The following is a 25103-nucleotide window of genomic DNA, read 5'->3' as shown; positions in this document are numbered from 1 at the left end:
GAATTACTGTGAAATCATTACTGCCATGTCAGAATGACTTAATAGTGTTTTGCACCATAATGATTGATTTATTATCATCTTCTTCATGAGCCTGTTAACTTTTGGGGATGGAACTGTTCTCTTCAACTCCACCATGAGTCCATTTAGCAATACAATGTCCCAAGTACCAGTCACATCTACTGCTGTTTCTGGCCTTTCTGGAATTCTGTAACTAAATGTGAGATATCAAAGATAGAACCTGTCTACAGCAACTGTGTTTAAAGGCCAGCATGTTTGAGAGGAATAGTATTGTCAACCAGTTGGCATATTCTACTATAGCTGAAGCATCACATGCAAGCTATAACATATATTTAAGAGTGTTATTGGATGGTAACTTGCTGTGTCTTCACTGGGTTTCACTGTCTTTGATACTGCAATACTTTCAACTATTTTAAACTGGTTTGGGATCCGTCCTGATGTCAGAATGTCAGTGCAGAAATGTTTAAGCCAGTCTCAGGCATAACTTCCATGGAAAAAATTATCCATTTTTAATTAATTTATAGCTTTGTCCATTCCTTATTTAGTAAACGGTGCACATAAAATAGGGTTTGCAGTGAGTGTGACATCCATTCTCTTCAGTTATTCCTTGATAGTTTTCACACATTTTTGATCATCTGGGACTTTCTTTGAATATTGTTTAATCTGCTCTTCTATTTGTTGATGGTGATGTGTTCTGCCCATTAGGCAGGTCCATCACAGCAAATTCAGCATTCTTCATCCCACCACATTTTTCATAGCTGTGTCAGATACATTTAGCTTATGTCGTCAGTTAACTGAATCCTGCCAATTTCTTTTTCTTCTATTCATAGTTTCCAAATTGTCTAATTTTGTTCACCCTGTGTAAACACAACATCATTCTTTACTTTATCTGTCCATTTCACATCTTCCATTCTTCTCAAGATCCACATCTTAAAAACCTGTGAGCATTTTTCCTGCCTCAGTGCAATGTCCATGTTTACACACCATACAGTTTAACACCTCAAACAAAATACTTCATTAATCTTTACCTTAACTGTATATTTGACAGACCACTAAACATACTCCTCCATTTGCAACACATTTCTCTCTCTCTCACCACCCTCCCCTATCTTCATCATCATCTTCTTCTTATTCTTATTCTTCATAGCCCATACCCCACAGCTGGTGTTCAGATCTTTCAACAAGTTGTTAACTGTATTTTCACTTTCACTCTGCAACACCATGGCAGCAGCAAATCTTACATATTTTCTTTTTCTTTTTCCTACTGTCACACCACACTTTTGTTGGAAGAGTTTTTAACTACGTCACATAAACAGATACTAAACAGAGTACATGAAAGACAACAGCTCTAATTCCTCTGCCAATTTTAATTCCTGCTGTCATTTTAGCTCCAGCTCTTACTTTAAGTCTTTGTATGATGTATAAATAGCTTATTTTACTCCTTTCCTTCCAGTTAATTCTGATCTCCTTCAGGATACCTAAAACTTTGATCCACTGAACTCTGTCAAAGGCTTTCTCCAAGTCAACAAAAACTACATGGACTTCCCTACCTTTTTCTAGGAATATTTGGCCAATTATTCATAAGAATCCAATTGCATCTCTACTTTAGTGCTTTCTGAACCCCAACTGTTCTTCATCCAATTTTCTCTCAAATGTTGATTCATACATCTATTCATTATTCTTAGTGGAATTTTTGGCATATGAGATATCAAACTTAGTGTCTTATATTCTGTAAACTTAGTGCATTCTGTACAATTTGTGCATTTATTTTCTTCAATATTGGTGCCATTACCTTAATCACATAGTTATTGCACAAACTCAGTATTTCTGCCTTTCATTTGATGAGTCAAATCAGAATAGCCTCTCCCCCAATTGCTTTTCCACATTTAATGGCCTTAAGTGCTATCTCAACTGCTTCCAAAATGATGAAAAGTCCTTTGTCCTCTTCTATTAGTTCTTTTTTATCCTCTAAATTCAAAACACTCAAACATCTCTTGTCCCGTGTAATTCTTCTAAGTATCTGTTCCATTTGTAAAATAGACAAAGGTGTGGATGCTCCAGGTTAAATAACAGACTGTGTAAAATACTGTGAATCTACACTCTATTACAGGTGGAGATGCATCCCAGGATATGTGTACAACACAAAAGCTCAGGACAGACTGCGGTGAAGCCACAGTGCTGGCCAAAGAGTTTCCTCATGCTGCATCACATGCTGCGTCATCACATAGGGGGATGGACGGTGCTGCTAACGACCTCATCTTCATGCAGGAGCATGGGACCAGCTGTGCTGTGGCTGACTTCTCATGAAGAGGCATAGCTGGAACATTTCTCATTGTGCTGCATAGGTGGAGTGTGGACGATTGGTAGCAGTCAGAAAAGGTGGTTTGTGGGAGGTGAGGTGGTAACTGGTGAGGCCAGTCAAATAGGAGTGGAGGTTGAGGCTGGTGTGTCTCAGAAGTAAGAGAGGAAATGGTGCCATAGTACTGTTTGTGTCTTGCTCTGATGTGAAATGATGTAGCTGAGCCCATTTTTTAATAGCCTGACTGTGAGAACCCCATCTGTTGCAGATGTGGAAGTGATGGAATCCAGATCAACATTCAAGAGAGTCTGTATCATAAGGATAATGTTTCTAGGAATGTACCATCACAAATAGATGAATCACCTTGCTTTCCTTCCATAATAAGAAGTTAGTGGGATTTCTGTTGGGTTGTAGCCCAAGGAAACACACTCATTTCTGTAAGACTTGGTATATTTCATGCAGACGTCCACATTACAACAAATCATACAGCGAACTGCATAAGCAAGATAGCATGGACCATTTGATTACAGAGTCAAAGAACTTGCGATGGCACAGTGTGGAGAATGGTTTGAGTGCAGTGGAAGTGGGCGGTGAGGGAGACAGCAGTGATGTGATGAGGATGTCCATCTCCGGAGGTTGCTGAGGCAGGACTTTCTGTAGGTGGTGTGAGCAGATGATACATCGGCCCCCAGCATGACTGGCTGGCAGCATTTGAACTGTACCCCTCCCTAGGAGGTTACCATAGCTTGGAGGAGCATGTGGTTGACCCCGCACGGGAGTGGGTGAGAGCTGGTAATCGACTAACGAACCGGGTCCCCGGTCAGGAGAGGTGAGTTGCCTTGCAGCAGAATGAAGATGTGGTTGTCGTCGATGAGGATGGTGACATGCACCACATCTTTGGGCGGGATGTCTGTTTGCAGAACTACTAAAAGGGGTAGGGGGGAGGAGGTACATAGAGAGGGTGAGAACCTGAGGAATGTCATTGATGGTGATGCAGATGCACGTTTGGGTGAGGGCTGCAGCGGCAGCTCTGAGGGGTCATAACTTGAGCGTGAGTCCTCAGTGTTGTGAGGCTGTGTTACATCTTCGGGCATGGAAGACACTGGGTCGAGGTGTGCCGGTTTCACTTGGTGGAGAGAAACAGTGGGTGGCATACCTTTTACCTCGATGTCCATCATATTAGCAGTGCGGTTTATGACTTTGTATGGGCTTGAATATGGTGGGGCATGTGGGGTCCAGACTCTATTGTCATGGAGAAAAGTGAACTTGCATGAAAGGAGATTAGAGGGGGGGAGTATGGCTAGATAGGGGGTCAGGGAAATGTCAAAATGCATTTGGGTCTTACTTATGAAGTTTCGAAGGGGGTGGGATTGTCACTGGGGTGGGGCGGGTGGGGAGGGGGGGGGGGGGGGGGGAGGTTGTAACACCTCCCCAGGAATGACAGGGTTTCAACCATAGACGAACTCATTTGTGGTGCTCTTGATTTCTGGTTTGTACAATGACGGCAGGCTGAGGAGTACCCCCGTGGGACGGGGCCTCAGTCCAAAGACTGTCGTGATACTGCAGTGCTGTCTTGAAAGTGCGATGTCACTGCTCTACCAGTCCGTTGGCTTGGGGGTGGTAGGCACTCATGCAATCTGTCAGAGTTGGCCAAAGAGTGCTGATTCAAACTGCCGGCCCTGGTCGGTGCTGAAGGTAGCAGAACAGCCAAAGTGGGAAATGCAGGAAGAAACAAAGGCCTTAGCCATGGTTTCAGCAGTTATATCGGTGAGGGGTACAGCATAAATGACTGGTGCAAGAAAGAACATAACAGAAGCACTCTGAGGGGGGAAGGGGGCTGATGAGGTCCAGGTGTAAGTGGCAAAAGTGGCCAGATGGATTGTCGAATTTCCGGAGAGGTGGAACAGTGTGCCTGGTGACTTTTTTGCACTGGCAAGCAATGCAGTTCTGGGCCGAGGTCTGACAATTGTGCTTAATGTCTTGCCACTCGAATTGTTCAGACACGAGGCCTGTTGATGATTTAATTCCGAGGTGTGCTAGAAAATGTATTGTGTCAAACACTGAATGGCAGAGAGGGGGGGGGGGGGGGTGAGGGGTCGGAGGGTGCTGGTGCAGTAGTAGCACCAGACTTCCTCTCGGATGCCAGCAAATTTTGTTTTCGTGAAAGACAGCGAAGTGGAGGTGCTGTTGAGAAGTTGCTGTGTATCCTCGTCCTGGTTCTGAAGGGACACGAGGTCAGAAAGGTCGATGACCATTGAGATGGTGCTAATGTGGGAAAGGAAATCTACAATGATGTTGTCAGCACCTTTGATATGGTGGACATCAGTAGAGAACTGAGAGACGAAATCGAAATTCCGAAAGTGACAGGGGAGGGGGGGGGGGCGGGGAGAGGGGGAAGGGGGGTTGAGAGGGGGTTGCGTTTGACATCTGCTACTGGTTTATGGTTGGTCAGCATGTGGAACGGTGGGCCCTCGATGGCAGTGAGGAAGTGTTTCACTGCATCATAAACTACTGAGAATTTTTGTTGGGCATGTGAAAGTTTCTTCAAAAAGACCTGAAGTGGTGTGACCACATCGTTGTGGCATTGTTGTAGGTCTGCACCTACTGTGGAGTCACTGGCATCTGTGGTGATGAAGAGTTCAGCATCCGAGACTGGATGAGTGAGGGTGACAGCTCATGCGAGAGAGTCTTTCAGGGCCTGGAAGGCGGCGTGCATTGGTTCTGTCTACAGAACCAGGCATGTCCCTGAAGTTTGCTTGCCAGCAAGGGTGTTAGCGAGGGTGACCTGGGTGTCGGCTGCTGCAGGCAAATGACGACAGTAGTAGTTCTTCATTCCCAGGAACTGACGGAGCTCTTTGTAGGTGGTAGGGAGCGGCATGGATAAGATTGATTGCACCTTCGATTCAGCAGCATGTATACCAGTGGCTGAGACTGTGTACCCCAAGAATTGGACAGATTTTTGGAGCAGCTGCAGTTTGTCGGTATTGATCTAGACTCCATTTGATGAGAGAGTGTTCTTTACTGTCAAGATGTGGCGTTTGTGATCTTGCACAGTTTTGCTGAAGATCAGAATATTATTGAGATACATGAAACAGAAGTTGAACTGGAGCAAGAGAGAGTCAATAAAATATTGCTTCTTCTGGGTAGCATTTTTTAACTCTAATGGCGTGAAATTGTACTCGTACAACCTGATGGGAGGGATAATCACTGTTTTTTGAATGTCTCTGATAACGACTGTGATTTGCTGATACGCACATTTGGAATCGAGTACACTGAAAATTGTAGCACCAGCGAGAAGGTGATTGAAGTCAGAAATGTTTGGTATAGGATAATTGCAGACGTGCGTGGAGCAGCACAGTAAAATGTTCCCATCGGGCTGTCAATATGACAAGCTAGGGTATGTTCAGAGGGATGGAAACCACAGTTAGTATCTCTATGCAGCACATTGTTCACATCACATGGGGGCCTGTAAAGTGCACTGAGGGGCCAAATGGTCAGTGGAGGCAGAAACTGGCCTGGAAATGTTCATGATACACACTGGACATTGTCCACTTTGTAAACTGATGAAGCAGTAAAGCATTTGTGCATCATGGAGGCACGATCAGTACACATGGTCTGTCCTAACAAAGGCAAGGTTGCACAATGCACTGTTGTAATGGCTGCCCAAGTGGCCGGCGTCTCATACATAGTTTGTTCACGAAATGCAGAATCCACATCAGCATGATGAAATGCAAGTACTTTGCTCTCCTCATTGTCATTTTTGAAATTCATGCTTCAATGCACACTTGCTGGAAAGGCAAAGCCTGAATCTGCAGTCACATGTTGCACTGTCGAGTGGCAAAACTGCTGAGGTGACAAAACTGCAGGAAACATGTTATAGAATCCAGGTGGTGGTGAAGTGATGAAGTGTCTCATTGTAGGTGCAGGAGCTTTGATATCCATGGGCTGCATGGCAGGATACATGGCCAAGCAGAATGAATGAAGGCGTAAACAAAGCCAGCACAGTAGATGCGAAAATACTTGCACTAAGGGGCAACGATGCGCAAGTTCTAATTCGGGGTCCCCACTGTGGGATTTCTGTTGCATTGTAGCCCAAGGAAACACTCTCATTTCTGTAAGACTTGGTATTTTTCATGCAGATGTCCACATTATATCAAATCATATAGCAAACTGCACAAGCAAGATAGCGTAGGCCGTTTGGTTACAGAGTCAAAGAACTTGCGATGGCGGGGATATGTCATTTGTACTTGTTGCCACCACAAGTTTGTCAATAAGTTCAACTGAGATCCGCTCAGATCATAACTGGTCCAAGTCCACTTGTTCTAAAATTTTGTTGTCATCAGGGTCAAAGTGCAGAATGTCATCAATGTCAGTAATCATACTTCTAGGCAAGTCAGTGGCGTTGAGCAGGATCAACATCAGTTTAAGTCCGTTGAATATAACAGTAGTCCATTTGCAATATAGTAAAATGTCAAAGATGTTGTCACAGCATGTAATCACTTTATGTTCATCTGAGTAGGGCGGGTGTAATGCTGGTCGGTCAGTATTGTCTCACAGCATGACGTGATGACAGTGCCGCAGAGCTTCATGGATGAAGATTTTATGAGACCCATGTGCCTCCATGGGTGGTATTTTAAGGTGTGCAGTGTGTGCTCAGACACTATGAACCGCATGACCACAGCATTTTGCTGTATACGTCTTATGACTGACACACAAATAACGTGACAGTTACATGACTGCCACAAGTTTCGCCAAGTGAAACACCCCAATGTTTCCCTGCTATACAGACAAGTTTTAGCATTGTTCCCTGACAATTTTTCAGATCTTATGAGTATGTTAAGACATAAGTTGACAGTCTGTCTTTGGAGCAACAGTACAAGAAACCATAGTGCAAATGAGGAAATATCTAAAAAAAAACTTGCAGCAAGATGGCGTTTCCTGATGTGAGCAAAAATCTTTTGTAATGAACGGTTTTAGATGGAGAAAGCAAGCCAAATGGTGTATGTGTTTCATTACGACAACTGATGTTTTTATTTCAATAAAAAGAAACACGTTTGGTGATAAAAGTCTGCATTTCTTGAAGCCACTAGATGGATTTAAAATACCTTCACTGATTTCAAAAATAACCTCAGAAATAAAGTAGGCCTCTTGAAAGAGATGTACAAGGTGGGGAGAAATTGTGTAAACCAACACTGTAGGTGACCACGAATAAAATGTGGGTTCTACTATGTTTGTTAGTGTCACTTATTACCCACTGTGTTATATCTATTACTTTACAGGTATTGTATGATTTTTCTTTCAGGAAATATATGAGTATATAGTGTACAAACCACCAGCAACTGACACAATTTTCTTCTTCTTATTGTCCATACTTTTTATATGCCATATACAAACGGACTCGGCTGCAGGCAGGTTGGTGAGACTAGATACGACAGGCAGGGCCTGCACATTAGTGGGAACCAAATGACTCCAGCTCGGCAGGCCTGATTCATTGCAGATACCTACAGAAATGGCCTGTGGTTTTGGCCCGTCATGGAAATCCACTCATGTGGCCAGCTATTCGTGAGCCACAGACAGCATGTTGATGAAATGAGACCATGGTGATCAATCCATGCAACAGATAACTTGTTCAAATACTCTGAGAATCGATAATAAGGAGGATGGGTAGCAACTCACCATAAAGATGATTCCTGAGCTGCAGACAGGCACATAGAAAAGACAATCAAGCTCTCAATACTAAATTTTCAGCCATAGCTTTTGTCAGAATGAGAGCACACACACTGACACAACTAATGCATACATGACTGCCGTCTCTGGCCACTGTGTATACAGTCTCTGAGAATCAGATCAAACCAACCACTCCTCATGTCTCCCTGCCTCTCGTCAGCAGCTGCTAGGTTAGTGGCAAGAAGTGGTGGCAGCACTGACTGTAAGCTGAGGGGAATGGTAGGAAGGGGAGAAACAGCAGTAGTGAAGGAGTAGGGAAGCAGCAAATATACTCAGCTGCACCCAGGCAGCAATGATGTATGACACCTCAGTAAACAAACCATTTCATCTACTGAGACAAAAATGAGATTTTTGCAGTGTTTCTTTCACATTTCCCTGATATTTCCATGATGTGTTTAAGATTCCCTCATATTCCCTGATTTTAAGAACCTGTGGCAACCCTGAGTTACAACCTTCTGAAGAAGGGCACTAAGGGCCCAAAACTGGTCCTGGTTGCTTATTATTTTGTTACAATCTCACTATGTTGTCGCTTAATTGCGCATGTTGAAGGCGCACTACTGCAAGTGTGTAAAATCAATATCTACTGAGAGAGCACTGATACTTGAAAGGAAATCAGCCATGACATATGTCCATGCCATGAAGATGTTGGATGTCTGTTGTCAATTGCATGATGTAGTTCAAATGGCAAATGGGTTGAAAATAAAATCCAATAATGGGCAATGATATTTGTAGACTGTGTAAAGGGTCTGCCTCCAGCATCATCTTTAAAGTACCATATTGCTCTGTGCACTGCCAACAGTTCACATTCATAGGCTGACCATTTATGCTGAGAATCTATCAACTTTTTGAGAAAGAAATGCAGTGGATGTTGCGTGTCTGCTGTTGGAGAACAGCACCAGTTGCTAAATTGCTCACATCAGAGGCGATTGCCAGATGGCTAGGGGGTAGTGGGTATGTCAGTGTTACAGCCTGAGAAAGGCAGGCTTTAATTTGTTCAAATGCTTGTTGTATCTGCAGGGTCAGCTAATATTCTTTTGCTCAGGCTGCTAATGTGCTAATGTGTTTATAGGAGGTGCCCAGGTGGCACTTGCTCTAGGCAGGTGTCTACAATAAAAATTTATCATGCCAAGAAATTGATGTAATTCATGAAAGGTCTGTAGTTAAGGTAGGTGACAAATAAGTTCAGCGTGTTGTAGTGTAGGTTGTAAGTTGTCATGGCAAACCAAATGGCCATAGATGGTAGCCTGAGACTGTCTCAGATGACGCTGACACTGATGGCAACACAAAGTTTGTGTAAAGCATCAAAAACTATTTCAAGACTCTCATCGTGTTCCTTTTTGGAAGCTGAAAAGACTAAAATATTATCCAAGTAAGCACAGCAGACGACAATTTGAAAAGAGCATTGTCAATGAATCTTTCCTGAATCTCTGCTGTATTTTTATGTTCATGTGACATATAAAATAATTCATAAAGTCCAAAAATGGTGCTGTCTTCATCCTACCCTCTTGGTTCATAGGGATCTGCAAATATGCTTTCTTACAATACAACACAACAAACACAGAAGCACCTGCCAAATAATGTGTGACGTCTTCAGTATTCAGTGTCCAGTATCATGCGGAAGTTATGATGCCGATAGTTGATGCATAGTCTACAGATGCTACCCTTCTTTGGTATGAGCTGGGTGGGCAAGGCCCGAGGACTCTGAACTGTCTAACTATACTGGCTTGCAATAACTCCTCTAAAACCAACTTACCCATGTGAACTTTACCCAGCACTAACGAGAGTGTCTTTAAGTCAAACTTGTAGTAACAGCATTCTATTTATTTTATAAAGTTTTTCACTCTAGCACAGTGTCTGAACTGTACATGTGAATCTGGCAGTTAGGGACAAACACACACAACAGGAACATGGGCAACAGACAATGATAGATTTGAGTGAACTGTACTGATGTTGGTAATGCTGTTGCAGACTGCTCCAGTGGTGTGTGAGTGTCTGCTACTGGCTGTCCTATATCCGCTGACTCATTTGTGATGAGCCTGCCTGTGAGTGATGTATAAAGGTTCCACATCTCAATTTGGGAAAATGATGAAAATGTCTTAAAAAGTCTGCCTACAGTACTAGTTTGTTAACATCAGCAATGAAAAATTGCCAGGAGAAGGTTTCTTGTGAACCAAAGTCGAAGGTTCAAGATGTGTTTCCACACACTGCAATTTGAGAATCATTCGCTGCACAGAGCTACAATGCTGATGCAGTTTTTCCTGTTGATGGTAGATTACATGGGATGATTCTCACCAGTGTCAATGAGAAAATATTGGTTGCATGTGTGTCCCAGGACACAGAGACTACTGCATGAAGATGGTGTGCAACAAGATTGGCTCATATGTCAAGGCAGCAGGCGGCCTGAAATGGTCCAACCTACTCAAGATTGTTCTTCCTGTTTGGATGGTTGTAAGGTGCCATCCTATTGCAAGTTTTACTGCCCAAACATGCATGAAACCAGCAGAGGCATGGTTACACCTTTTATCAATGAGCGATGTGTTGTTACTGGCTGGCCATCTGTTTTGTTTTGGGTAGCTGAGGGTCATTCATGGGGTAGGTGGCAGTTATCTCATCCTTCGTGGTTTCTGTCTGTGCTTGGTACCACTTGGTTGCCTTCTGCCCTGTGTCACGGCTTGTGCCAAGACTGGGATGTGGTTGGTCATTGTTTTCCATTGAATCAATACATTGTTGATGTTGTAACACTGCAAGAAGTCTGTCTGTCAAAATTTATCTTCTTTCAAATGACTCATGCTGATATGAGATCATTGATAGATGTAACTAAGGCGGTAACTTTAGAATCCACAGCATCCACAAGGTATGGTCTTGCCTGAGTGCTCCGTCAATTAAATGTCGGAGATGTCTCCAAACTTGAAAAGATGTTCTGGTGCCAAAGCATTTGTCACAGATAACTTGATGTAGCTGTTCTAGTGTTCAGGCAAGACAGTGAATGAGCGCATTCTTCGTCACTTCATAGCTTCATATTTGCTAATAGCTCTGGGGGAGGGGGGGAGGGGGGGAAGGGGGGGAAGGGGACAATATATCACTTATGAGGTTGGCATGCTTGCCCAGGTGGACAGTAAGGTGACAAACTTGCAGCTATCATCAGAAATGCCTTGACTGTGGGGAATCCGCTAAGTGAGAGCAAACCTCATGTCTGGCTGTTCTGGATGAAAGGGTGGCAGCTAGGGTCGTGAATTATGGGGCACAGGACTGTCATCAAAATTCTAGGGTTCATGCAGCACTGCAGTTGGCTGAAGGGTGATGATGGATGAGCTCTTGTTTGAAGGCCAAAGTGTGGAAGAGAAATCCAGGAAGGTATCTGCACATGGCCTGGCTGGATGGGCTGTCTATGGCAATTGAGCATGTTTGGTGAAATTCATGCCACATGGGAGGTACAACACAATCAAACATCAGTCCCTGTCTTTTCTTGGTGATTTGTATGAGGCATGTTGTTTGTCTGTGGAAGGGTTGCATCCATTGACAAAATTACTGAGAAGGTCGGTAACTGGTACACTTTGTTCAGGAACATGAGGGTCATTGTTGATACTACCAGCAGTGCACAAGAAAATGTCACTTTCACATTTAACCAAACGCAAGAGTTGTCGCTGCTGATGCAAAGTACTGAACTCAACTCCTTATAAGTCACTGTCTTGTATTTCCTTGTCTCTGGCACTAAGGTTGTAGGATGACTCCATTGTTGTTGCAAGCAAGATGAGTTGAAGAATACAAAATAATCCACAGCTGACAATGTCGTTTAAAGTGGGGTCACCAAAGTAGAGTAAATTCAAATAAGGATGCCCCAGCTTAAGTAATGGAGGACATGAATATCAAGAATCTACACTTTTTTATTAGGTGGAGATACATCTGAGGATGTGCATACACCACAGAAGCTTAGGAAGACTACCTCAAAGATTGCCCTGCAGCAGAGCATAATGTGTTAGTTCACACTGATTAAAAAAACATACACAAAATATAATGCCAAGGTCTTATGTTTTGAACATGGTTTGGACTAGATATTGACCTGAACATCACAAAAGGAAATGTTAACATTGCAAATGCAACTGGGCAGTGACTGTCATCATTAGAACCAAATTGTTTTGCAGTGCAGTTAGTTGTGGAAACCAATGTTCTTTAAGATTCTTGTTCTGTTTGCAGCATAATAGACTTTCATGCATGATGAACCATTAACTGTCACTACAGAAACCATTAAACTATTTACTACCTATGAAACTGGTTAGTAAAATTGTGAATTCATTAAGGTGATTCACTTGCTAAAACAGATGAACTGCCTTCATGACTAACAAGTTAAAGTGAATTTTATACTGTTTCAAAACTGTCTATTTGATGTGAACAGTGGTGTCATGTGTGTCAGCATTATGAATGGTGTGCCCTAATTGATTCCAATCCAAACGGCATCAGCAATTACTAACAACCAGCACACACTCAAAGGGAGATGACACTGAGTGGATCACATACCCAGCAGGAAGACTGATACATTTTATCACCAACAGATCTGCTGTACTTTAATTACACCACCACCATAGAGAAGCTGCTGACAACTTCAGACACTGCTGCCTATCCACAAATAAGGCACAGTACAAAGCTCTCTGTCCGTAAAGACTCAGAAAACATTTTATATGGTTTCCATTGCAATTTCTTTTCTTTTGTGATGAAATTTTTGCCAACTTTTGTTTTTCTATAAATAAATGTCATTTTTCAATGAGAGTATTCACAGTTTAGTGATGGCATTGTTTATCCTATTATAAGTTGTAGTAATTACTATTTACCACCTCTGTTTTTCTCTTTTATTTTATTTTGGTTGTTATACATATCTTTTTCTGGAATGTGCTTCTACACATTTTTGCAGTGTTTCTTTTAGGTAAATTTATGTAACTGTGGCACACGGTAAATAGCATGGTTGGTGGCATCTGTCATTAGCTTCTACCCTCCAACCAATAGATGTGAGGCTGCTCACTTGTCACTGGTGCAGTGTAAATATAACAAATTTTCCTGAGGCTGAGAAGCTTATGTGCATGAATCAGCATGGTTTTAGAAAGAATCGCTCATGCAAAGTGCAGTGTGCCCTTTTCTAACATTTTATACTGCAAACTATGCATGATGGGCAACAAACAGATTACATATTTCTAGAGCTCCAGAAAGCATTTGACATGTTTCTCCATTGCAGGATGTTAAAGGAGGTCTTAGCAAATGGAATAAGTTCACAGATATGTGAATGACTTGAAGACTTCTTACATTATAGAACCCAGTATGTGTCCTCGACAGTGACTGTTCATCAGAGACAAGGGTATAGTCAGGAGTGCCCCAGGGAAGTGTGATAGGTACACTATTATTCTCTATATACATAAATGATTTGGCAGACACACTGGACAGCAATCTGCACTTGTTTGCTGGTGATGCTGTAGTGTATGGTAAGGTGCTGAAGTTGAGTGACTGTAGGAGGATACAAGATGACTTAGATAAAAGTTCTAGTTGGTTGGTGTAATGAATTACAGTTGACTCTACATGTAGAAAAATGTAAGTTAATGTTGTAGTGATTTGAGAATTTCAGTGCAAATTCTAGAACCACTAGGCCTTCTACTGTCTCAAAAACATGATATTTTAGATGTGGGTGTGGGATGATAGAATTCTATCTACTGCACGTCACATGTTTGTGTATGCCGGTTTGAAATTTAGTAGCAAGAAGAATGTAGACACAGCGGTCAAATGGAAATGACAAGTACTTGTCGGATGATCCATGGAAGTTTTAGTGAAAGTGTACATAAGGACCATGGAGCTTCTACGTTATTCTGTGCTAATTGTGTCAGTGACCATTGTTATAATATTGAGAACAGCTGAGAAAGTATTCTTGGAAAAAACTCTTGTCTTATCCTTGTTGAAGGGAAGTTGTGTATCTTGATTCATGTTGAGAATGGTCAGGGTGTTTAAGCCACCTTTCTCTTTTATATAAATTAGTTTGTGTCTAACATTTGGAGACACTAGAGTCTTACTAAACAGGGTATATTTATGTTAAGAGTGAGATTTGTAATATGTCTGAAGTTTAACATACATCATTAATTGAAGGAAATGAAAGAGTCTTAAGGAATTCCTATACCTAGCAGCACACTTCTGAGAAGAAACAAAAGACAGTTTGCAGCAGCCAGCTTGAGAGAAAGGAAGGTTGGCTGAGCATCTCAAGTAAGTCATCTCAGAAAAGAAGTGGAAGGTAGTATATCTACTTCCCACTAACACATCTATGGATCTGGGTCATGAGTCGTGCTTGGGTGGCTCAGTTGGTAGAGCACTTGCCCGTGAAAGGCAAAGGTCCTGAGTTCGAGTCTCGGTCAGGCACACAGTTTTAATCTGCCAGGAAGTTTCATATCAGCACACACTCCGCTGCAGAGTGAAAATCTCATTCTGGAATTTTCCTCATAGTTGATATTGGATACTAAAAATGAAATGGACAAGAGAAACAGTTTTTTTTAATTAATATCTTTAAAACTTTGGAAGGCAGTCTGGCTGTCACATTTATATGAGTCAAGTCAATCTAAAAAAAGTTAATGCTGATAACAAACTTTAACTGAAGACAAGACTACAAGCTCTCAAATAAATGTTGTCAGAAAGAACATACCTCTTCTGTTTCATTAAAGCTTTCTGTAGTGATAGGCTCATCTTGATAATATAGGGCACGCAGTTTCTGTGCAGCTTGCCTTTGTGTCTCAGCATCTGGAGCACGAACATCAAGTCCAATAATTTCTTCAAAATTTTCATCTAAGTCTTGAGCCACAGATGCATTTGTTGTCAGTCCTTTTGCTAAAACAAAAACCATACATATTCTGCATAAATAACTGGTTATATCTTGTAATATAGCATCACTTTTATGAATTGATTGACATTGGCACTGATGTACATCCCAGCACAGAGGTTGTGGATAGAACTTATGTTTCATAATTACTGAAAACATTATGAAAAGGATAATTGCAACTCACCATATGACAGAGATGCTGAGTCACAGACACACCAAAAAGACTCTCACACAATAAACTTCCAGCCAACAAGACCTTTGACAAAAATAAACAATAGAAAAACACACACACACACACACACACACACACACAAATGGCCACAGTCTATGGCAGCTGAAGCCAGACTATGCACAGCAGCGCATGATGGGAGAGCCAACCAGGTGGGGGTAAGAAAGAGGCTGGAGTGAGGAGGGGGAGGGGTAGCAGGCTAAGGACGGGGATGGTAAAGTGCTGCTGCGGGAGCATGTAGGGATGAGGTGGTGAGAGGGTAGGGCAGCTACATACAGTCAGGAGGTCAGACGGAGGGCAGGGTTAGCAGAAAAGGAGAGAAGTGAAAAGATTTCGTGCATTGGTGGAACAGAGGGCTATGTAGTGCTGGTGCTCAGCAACAGGGTGGTCCAGTTTTTTTTGGCCATAGTTTGTTGGTGGCCAGTCATGTGGACTGACAGCTTATTGGTTGTCATGCCCACATAAAATGCAGCATAGTGGTTGCAGCTTTGCTTGTAAAATACACAAATGGTTTCACAGGTAGCCCTGCCTTTGATGGAATAGGAGATGTTTGTGACTGGACTGGAGTAGGTGGTGGTGGGAGGATGTATGGAACAGGTTTTGCATCTAGGTCTATTACAGGGATATGAGCCATGAAGCAAGGGGTTGAGAGCAGGGGTTGTGTAGGGATGGACGAGGATATTGTGTAGGTTCGGTGGGCGGCAAAATACCACTGGGGGAGGGGGAGGGGATAGTGGGTAGGACATTTATCATTTCAGGGCACAATGAGAAGTAGTCAAAACCCTGGTGGAGAATGTAATTCAGTTGCTCCAGTCCTGGGTGATACTGAGTCACGAGGGAATGCTCCTCTGTGGCCAGATGATGGGACTTTGGGAGGTGGTGCATGACTGGACAGATATGGCATGGTGATCAAGGTTGGGGGCGGGGGGGGGGGGGGGGGAATTAAAAGGCCTCAGTGAGACCCTTGGTGTATTTTGAGAGGGATCGCTTGTCACTGCAGATGTGAATGCCATGGGTGGCTAGGTTGTATGGAAGGGACTCCTTGGTATGGAATGGGTGGCAGTTGTCAAAGTGGAGATATTGCTGGTGGTTGATAGGTTTGATATGGACAGAGATACTGATGTAGCCATCTTTGAGGTGGAGGTCAACATTGAGGAAGGTAGCTTGCTGGGTTGAGTAGAACCAAATGAAGCGAATGGGGAAGAAGGTGTTGAGGTTCTGGAGGAAAGTGGATAGGGTGTCCTCACTATCAGTCCAGATCACAAAGATGTCATCACTGAATCAGAAACAGGTAAGAGGTTTAGAATTCTGGGTGTTTAGGACTGATTTCTCTAGATGGCCCATGAATAGGTTGGCATAGAATGGTGCCATACGGGTGCCTATAGCTTTACCCCAGATTTGTTTGTAGATAATGCCTTCAAAGAAGAAGTAATTGTGGATGAGGAAATAGTTGGTCATGGTGACTAGGAAGGAGGTTATTCGTTTAGAATTGGTCAGGCATTGGGAAAGGTCATGTCCAATAGCAGTATAAGGCCATGGGCATTAGGGATGTTATTGTAAATGGAGGTGGTATTAACAGTGATGAGCAGGGCACTGTGTGGTAAAGGAGTAGGTACTGTGGAGAGTTAGTGGAGGAAATGGTTGATGTCTTTTATATAGGAGGGTAGGTTCCACATAATGGGCAGAGATTCTCCCAGTGGGGTCACAGTAACCAGTCATAATGGGGAGTCTTGGGTGGTTGGTTTTAGAAGGTAGGAGTGCAGGGAGTGATGGGGGTGAGGAGGCAGATGAACTCCAGGGAGAGGTTCTGGGGTGGGCCTAAGGATTTGAGGAGAGACTAGAGATCCTGCTGGATTTCTGGAATGGAGTCACTGTGGCAGGGTTTGCAGATGAATGAATCTGACAGCCAGCAGAGTCCTTTTGCAAGGTAATCCTTGCAGTTCAAGACAACAGTGGTGGGCCCTTTGTCAGCAGATAGGCTTATAAAGATGGGATCAGCTTTTAGGTGGTGGATTGTGGTTCTTTCTGCAAATGTAAGGTTAGTTTGCAGCTTAAAAGATTTGGGGAATGATGATCAGGCAAGGTTCGAGGTTAAGAAATTCTAAAAAGTTAATAGGTGGTGATTTCGCAGCACTGGGGGTGGATCACAGTTGGATAGAGGAGTGAACTGAGTCAGGTAGGGTTCAATGTTGGTCTTAGGTTGAGTCTGATTGGTAGGGTTGGTGGTGAAAAAGTGTTTCCCCTATAGGGACAGGGAGGAGAGAAGGTCTTTAACAAGTCCTGCATGACTGAATTTGGGAGTGGGGCAAAAGGTGAGGCCTTTGGAAGGCAGTGATATTTCTGTGGGGTCAATGCTTCTGGAGGAATGGTTCACGACTGTGTTTTGGGTTTGTTCAGGTTCTGGATTCTGTGTGGTGGTAGGAGGGAGTTTTGGAGGGTGGGGTGAGTGTAGTAGGTCTGTGAGACAGGGTTTGTCAGCTATGAGGGACCACAGGGGAGGTTTGAAGGTTGTTGTAGAGGTAGTGGACAATGGTAGTCCAAAACAAGAGTAGGAAGTGAGCAGGGTGGAGAGTTTTTTGAGGTGGTGTTGTGCATACTGCTCTAGTTCCTGTAAGTCACAAGTTTCAACATGTGTTATGGGATCCAGGCATTTGGGATCGCTAGTAGGAGAATTTTATGGATGGAGAGAAGGTACTGCAAGGAGGTTTGGGCTGGATTAATATGGTTTTGCAGGACTATGTTGGTGAGGGTTAAGGACTGGCAGAGGTGATTTAGCAGCACTGGGAGTGGATCACAGTTGGATAGAGGAGTGAACTGAGTCAGGTAGGGTTCAGCGTTGGTCTTAGGTTGAGTCTGACTGGTAGGGTTGGTGGTGAAAAAGTGTTTCCCCTATAGGGACAGGGACTGGCAGAATCTGAACAGATGAGTGCACTGTGGAAGGAAGGGTGGCAGCCAGAGATGGTTAATTTGATGGTAAGGCCATTTGGGAGGGCGGGGGGGGGGGGGGGGGGGGGGGGAATGAGCCAGGCAACTAGGCAGGAACAGTGTGTGGGGCTGGGTCCTGGCTAGGGGTAAGGAAACTGTATTGATGCAGATGGAAGGAGCAAGGATCCATGGTGGTGGGAAAATGTGAAATACATAAATAACATAGAATTATGTCCCAAAAAATTAGCAAAAAACAACTAAATACATGAAAAAGTCACTTAAAGGATGAAACAGATAAAATAAGGGGAAAATACATGAAAGGTGAAAACCAATTGAAATTGGAGTCACAAAGAGATCAAAGAAAAAATTTAATTTCTTTTATTTTTTATTTTATTTTATTTTTTATTTTTATTTTTTTTTTCTGTGGAGTGAAGGTCTGTGGGTGTATAAGAATGAAGAAGGGGGACAGCAGATGTGAATGGATTAGGTGAGATTAGTATGTGTGAACTGAAATAGAGAGGAGAAGGAGTAGGGGGTGGGGTAGGATGAGATACAAGATCATGTGGCACAGGAAATGTGCACAAAAATATGGGAGAGTGATGCAGGGAGGTGATCAATTTGAAGGTATAGGCTTAATTATATCAGTTGGAGTAATGAGGGTCATAAGATGCTGCATCAATAATGAGTGTTGTGTTGTAGCCATCTGTTGTCCGCTTCTGACACAGTTGATACAGTGTGGCTCATAGTAGAGCATGCAATACAGTTTGTATGATGATAAGAGCAACACAGGAAAGAAGAGACAGAAGTATGGACATTGAGTATAGTAGTGCATTAGAAAATAGTAAGAATGGAAAACTGCACTGGGTCAGGATGGAAGAAAAGCTGTCAGGCAAAATCAAACAATGGAAAATCCAGGATGGAACATAATAATATTATGAAATGGACAGTTATTATGCACCATATAGCATAGATGCTGTGTCACTGATAGGCACAAAAAAGAGACTGTCACACAATAAGCTTTTGACCAACAAGGCGTTTGTCAAAAACAGACAACACCCCCCCCCCCCCCCAAACACACACACAAAAGCGTGACATGGGGGCAGACATGCAAACATGACTCACACACACATGACCACAGTCTCCCTGGGAGCTGAAGCCAGACTATGCACAGCAATGCATGATGGGAGAGGCAACTGGGTGGGGGTAAGGAAGAGGCTGGGGTGGGAAGGGGGAGGGATAGCAGGTTGGAATTGCGCAAGTGGAACCCTCCCTGCAACATATCCTATGATCCCATAACCCTCCTGGCCTCAAACTTCATTAATCATTGTCCTTACTCATCTAGCCCCTTCCCTGTTCCAATCCTGGAAGTACACAGCCCTCTATTCCACCAACACACCCAGTCTTTTTACTTCCCTCCCTTTCCACTACCACCCCTCTCTCCTCACACTCCATTTAACCTCCCAACTGCACATAGTTGTCCTACCCTCTCTCCAACCCTTCCCTGCATGCTCCCACAGCAGCATTTTACCATCCCCCACCCTTATACCCACCCAGTTGCCTCTCCCATCATGCACTGCTGTGTATAGTCTGGCTTCAGCTGCCAGAGACTGTGGGCATGTATGTGTGTGTGTGTGTGTGTGTGTGTGTGTGTGTGTGTGTGTGTGTGTTGTCTATTTTTGACAAATGCCTTGTTGGCTGAAAGCTTATTGTGTGACAGTCTTCTTTTATCCCTATCTGCGACTCAGCATCTTCGATACATGGTGAATTGCAACTATTCTTTTCATAATATTGTTACATTCCATCCTAGATTTTCCAATTATTTGTGTTTACTGAAAACATTGCCTTACTAAATTTCACTAGAATATAAGTTTACAAATCATTTTACATAAAGTTCACCTTTAAGAATATTCCAGAAAACCGGTTTAAAATCAGTCCCTGACATTGCACTTGCAAATTATTTGTTACAAAAATGACTGTTGCATGTCAGTCATCATAGTAACATTCTGGGAACATATTAGTAACTAACATCATTATGTAATTAAAATAAAAAGTAGAACTTTCACTTCTCGTTTGTTTGAAGTGATCAAGTTATTCAAATTTGTACTAAAAATATATGTTTGTAGAAAGTTGATTTACACAAAACATGTCAATAATTTCTTATAAACCAAACTGTGTATCCAGATTCTTATAGAGTTGTAAATGTTAAGGTTAATATACCTATTCAGTCATGCCATTAAAGTTATATAAAGTTATTGTCCTTTGTTATATATGGATGGGCTCCAAAGCCCATGTATCTCAGAGCTCTCACTGTTTTGGCTCAAAGTGTTATGCACTGTAAGATTATGATAGCAAAGTAAATATCTTTGGAGTCATTTGGTTTATGTTAGGAGCAGAGGTTAGCATGCTGAGGGTAATAATGTAATTGTTTTAGCTAAGAAAAGCAGCCTGAGTGCTAAACATATAAGAAGAAAAACATAACTCTGTACCAATAATACATCATTAGAAATAACAGTCGAGTTGAGGCTAGAGTGCCAAAGGGAATATGTGACTGTCAGAAGTTAGAAAAAAAGTGTTCAGAGCAGCAAAGAGTTATAGATTAATTACTGTTTCTAAAAGTTTATGATTCTGATTGTTAAAGTAGAATGAGTGACATGATATAGTACTATTCAGTACTGACTCCCCAACACCAATACCTTAAATTAAATGTCTAAGATGCAGATGCTCATTTCTTAGTTTGTCACAAATGTTGTATTTCATGAAGGCTTACGATATGCAATGAAGAGTCATCAAAATTTGACATACTTTTCTTAATCAACCCACATAAATGTAAAAACATGTACAGATATGTAAAAATACACACAAATAAGTACAAATATATAAGAAAGTACAACACTGTGAACTCTGTCTCTCTCATTTGATATCACTATCCAACAGTGGTCCTTCCCCCTCCCATCTAACCACACCATGGTTATTTTCCAGGAATTCCTTACCTCCAACTTGGCTTCACCATCCTTACCCAGGTCCCTTCCTAAGAACACCAACCTTTCAGCAGAAGAAAGGACAGCCATGTACAGCCTCAAAATAAATCCTGATCTAACCATCCTATATGCAGACAATGGTTCCACCACTGTTGTTACTACTTGGTGGAAGGTCTTTGCCAATTGTCTGACTCCTCCATCTGCAAACTCTGCCAGAGCGATCCCATCCCAGAACTCCAACGTAACCTCCAATTCATACTTAATGCCTTAACCCTTTCCCAGAAAATCTCCTCTGAACCATTCTCCCCCCCTCAATCCTATGAAACCCCACAAACCCACCTTCTACATGCTCCCCAAAATCCATAAACCAAACATTTGTGGGTGCCACATTGTAGCTGCTTATTGCACTCCTACTCAAAGGAATTTGGCCCTCATTGACCAGCACCTCCAAACAATTACCTGAAATCTAGTCTTCCACATCAAAGATACCAACCACTTTCTTCGTCAGCTCTCAACCATCACCACCTCTCTATCTCCAGGATCCCTAATCGTCTCTGTTGAACCATTTGCCTATACACCAACATCCCCCGTGCCATGGTCTTGCCAATACTGAACACTACCTCTCCCAACGTCCTTCACACTCCAAATACACTAACTCATTCCTCATACACCTTACTAATTTTATCCTAACACACAACTACTTCTCCTTTGAAGGAAAGGTATACAAACAAATCTGCGACACAAGCATGGGGCAGCATGGCGCCACCCTATCCACACCTATTTATGGGCCATCTAGAGGAAACCTTCCCAGCCTCCTGAAAACCCAAAACCCCTGGTCTGGTTCAGGTTCATCAATGACATTTTCATGAATTGGACTCAGGGCTAAGACACCCTATCCTCATTCCTTCAAAACCTTATGACCTTCTCTCCTATCTACTCCACTTGGTCCTCCTCAACACAACATGCCACCTTCCTGGAAGACCTCCTCCTCTCTGATGGCTCCATCCAAAACCTCTGTCCACATTAAACCCACCAACCACCAACAGTGCCTGCATTTTGACAGTTGCCATCCCCTCCACACCAAAATATCTCTCCCATACAGCTTTGTCACCCGGAGGTAGCATATCTGCAGTGACAAGAACTCCCTTGCCCAGTAAGCTGAATGTCTCAAAAGGCCTTCACAGACAGGCACTATCCCCCAAACAGATTTATTATGTCACACCACCACATACCCCCAATTCTCCTACCACACCCAAGAACTAGCTACAAAGGAACACCCCCTTCACTAACCAATACCACTCCAGACTGGAACAAGTGAACCACTTACTTTGTCAGGGCTCTGATTATCTATCATCATGCCCTGAAATGAGGGACACCATACCCAAGGTCCTTCCCACCCCTCCAAAAGTGGTGTTCGACCCAGGTGCAAGACGTCCAATCCACCCACCCAGACCATCCGATCCCTGACTTGTCACAGGCTTATTCTACCCTATTAGAAGCCGGGCTACCAATGAAAGCAGCTGTGCCATATACTAGCTCTGATGCAGATATTGTACAGCTTTCTATATTGGTATGACTACCAACCAGCTGTCCACCAGGATGAACGGTCACTGCCAAACTGTGGCCAAGAGCAAAGTAGATCACCCTTTGGCACAACATGCAGCTGAACATAACGTGCTTGATTTCAACAGTTGTTTCACAGCCTAGGCCACTGTATGCTCCCCTATACCACCAGCTTTTCCTAACTACACAGTGATCTGCAGTGATGAGAGGTCCCCTGCCCAGTAAGCTGATTGTCTCAAAAGGCCTTCACAGACAGGCACTATCCCCCAGAACTAGTTCACAAACAGATTTCCTGCGCCACACCACCACATACCCCCAATTCTCCTACCACACCCAAGAACTAGCTACAAAGGAACGCCCCCTTCACCAGATGGGAGTTACCCTTACAATGCATTATCCACTCTTAAAATCATCCCAGCCTCGACCTATGGTGTCCTACATCACTACACCCCCCTCCCCCCCCCCCCCCCCCCAACACTTCTCTTCTATCACTTCCTCCTAATTTATATTCCCTCAACTTCACTGTGTGCCGCCCTGTGCCAAAGTACCCACCAGTCTCTGCTCCTCTCCTTTTCTACTGCACATTGCTGCCCCCACCCTCACAGCCTCCCGAAACTGTGCCTGACAGCCTTGTCCTGCCACCATCTAGTCTCTTTCACACGCCACCCCACAGTGGTGACTTCTCAGTACTCATAGAAGAAACTCTGGATAACATTGCACTGCAAAGGTCTAGAGAATGAGTTTGACATCTTTCTCAGCAAATGGGAATTTCATATGGCGCTGTTCAAACAGCTACAAAATTACTGAAGTGATAGCCCTCTGAATAACTGCTGTGCAAGAACTTAAACCAGGTGTCCCTGCAAAAATTTTGCAGTTTTGTGAGTAGATTTTGAATAGGGCTGCATGAATGGAGAAACTGACCCTCATTTATTTTTCTTTTTGGGTGACTCGTGGCTGCATCTAAGTGGAAACGTTGTGTATTAGAATAACCATTACTGCAGTTCTGAAAAGCCTAAGTTAATACCTTAGACACCCTTTCATGTTCAAAATATAGGAGTTTGATCTCATGTTGGCTGTGAGAGAATAATAGGCCCTATTTTTTTTCCAGGAAACAATTAACAGTGAGCGATATGTGCAAAACATATTGCAGTCTCTTTTTGGCCAATTAACTGAGAGAAAACATGTTCTCATGACCTCTCAGCAGCACTCTGTGATGGCACATACTGCCAACTTCTCACTATAGGAGTGTTTCGAGACAGAGTTATCACTAACAACATATGGCCCCCTTCTTCCCCCTTATTAAGCCTGTGTAATTTTTCTATCAGGGCCCATTAAAAGAGAAAGTGTTTAAATCAAATTACATGCTTCAGATGAACTTAAAATTAAAGTTCATCAAGGAATTGCTGCTATTTCTGAGAGGGAACTGCAGCATTTAATGAGCAATTTCCTAAAGAGGTACCAGAAATGCTCAAACAATGAAGAGAGGCAGTTCCAGTATCTTCTTGCTTAATATAGGCCTATATGAGTAATTTATTTTTCTTTTATAGTGTTTATGTTATGTAAGTTAGAAACAACTTATGTGATAAACCGTTCTGTATTTACTGCAGACCTCCTGTCACCCACAACACGAGCACAGCAGCTGGCCTCACCAGCTGTTCGCACACCAAGAAAGCAGTTCCAATCACCCTGTTCTGAGAGAAATTGGAAAGCGCTTTTGGAATTATTATGGGAAGTGTCTGAGAAGTTAAGAAAGTTAGGGCAATGTAAATTGCCGTGAGACAACTCAAATTTCCGTCACAACAATTCTGAAGATGGAATTTTGTCTAACAAAGATAAAATTGAAACCATTACAAAATTTGCAATCTCAAAGGCAAACGAGCAATTAAAATGACTTTTTAAACTATGTGGTCTCACCAGAAATTTATTAGCACACAGGATTTAGATGCACCTACTTTGACCAACCTGTTTAGCCCAGTCAACAAAGACCAAAACAGGTCGACCGCAAGGAAAAAAATTGTGTAATCACAGATTTTCATTCTGTGGTAGGAGGGAGTGGCATGAATACCATACTAAAAATCCTGACTAGTGGGGTGTGATCACTGTGGTAGGGGTTGGCTTAAGGGTCACTTTTTTATGCATTTCTTCAATAACTCGAAAACTGCATCTTCTTGTGAAATTGTTTCTGTGTACAAAATTAATTTACATTAAATTTCCTACAAAAATGGCCCTATTCATTTTTTCTTTAGGAATAATAGTTTCTGTATTGCAGGGGATGAAAAAGTCACAGCAGGCCGAAGTGGCCGTGCAGTTCTAGGCGCTACAGTCTGGAGCCACGTGACCGCTACAGTCGCAGGTTCGAATCCTGCCTCGGGCATGGATGTGTGTGATGTCCTTAGGTTGGTTAGGTTTAAGTAGTTCTAAGTTCTAGGGGACTGATGACCACAGCAGTTAAGTCCCATAGTGCTCAGAGCCATTTGAACCATTTTTTGAAAAAGCTACAGGTTATTAAAAATATTGTTTTAA

General features: G+C 42.8%; 1 protein-coding gene across 1 annotated transcript in view; it reads right to left on the bottom strand.

Annotated features, from left to right (window-relative positions):
• LOC124613216 (cholinesterase 1-like) overlaps positions 1-25103 on the bottom strand; it is a 172759-nt gene that overhangs the window by 20648 nt on the left and 127008 nt on the right. The window contains exon 8 of the mRNA XM_047141890.1: positions 14712-14893. Coding sequence (XP_046997846.1) covers positions 14712-14893 — 182 coding nt within the window. The remainder of the gene's footprint in view (positions 1-14711; positions 14894-25103) is intronic.

The sequence above is a fragment of the Schistocerca americana genome, chromosome 4 (assembly GCF_021461395.2).
Source record: "Schistocerca americana isolate TAMUIC-IGC-003095 chromosome 4, iqSchAmer2.1, whole genome shotgun sequence".
Taxonomy (NCBI): Eukaryota; Metazoa; Arthropoda; class Insecta; order Orthoptera; family Acrididae; genus Schistocerca; species Schistocerca americana.
Note: the sequence above shows the minus strand (reverse complement) of the source record. Positions and strands in the feature narration are given on the sequence as shown.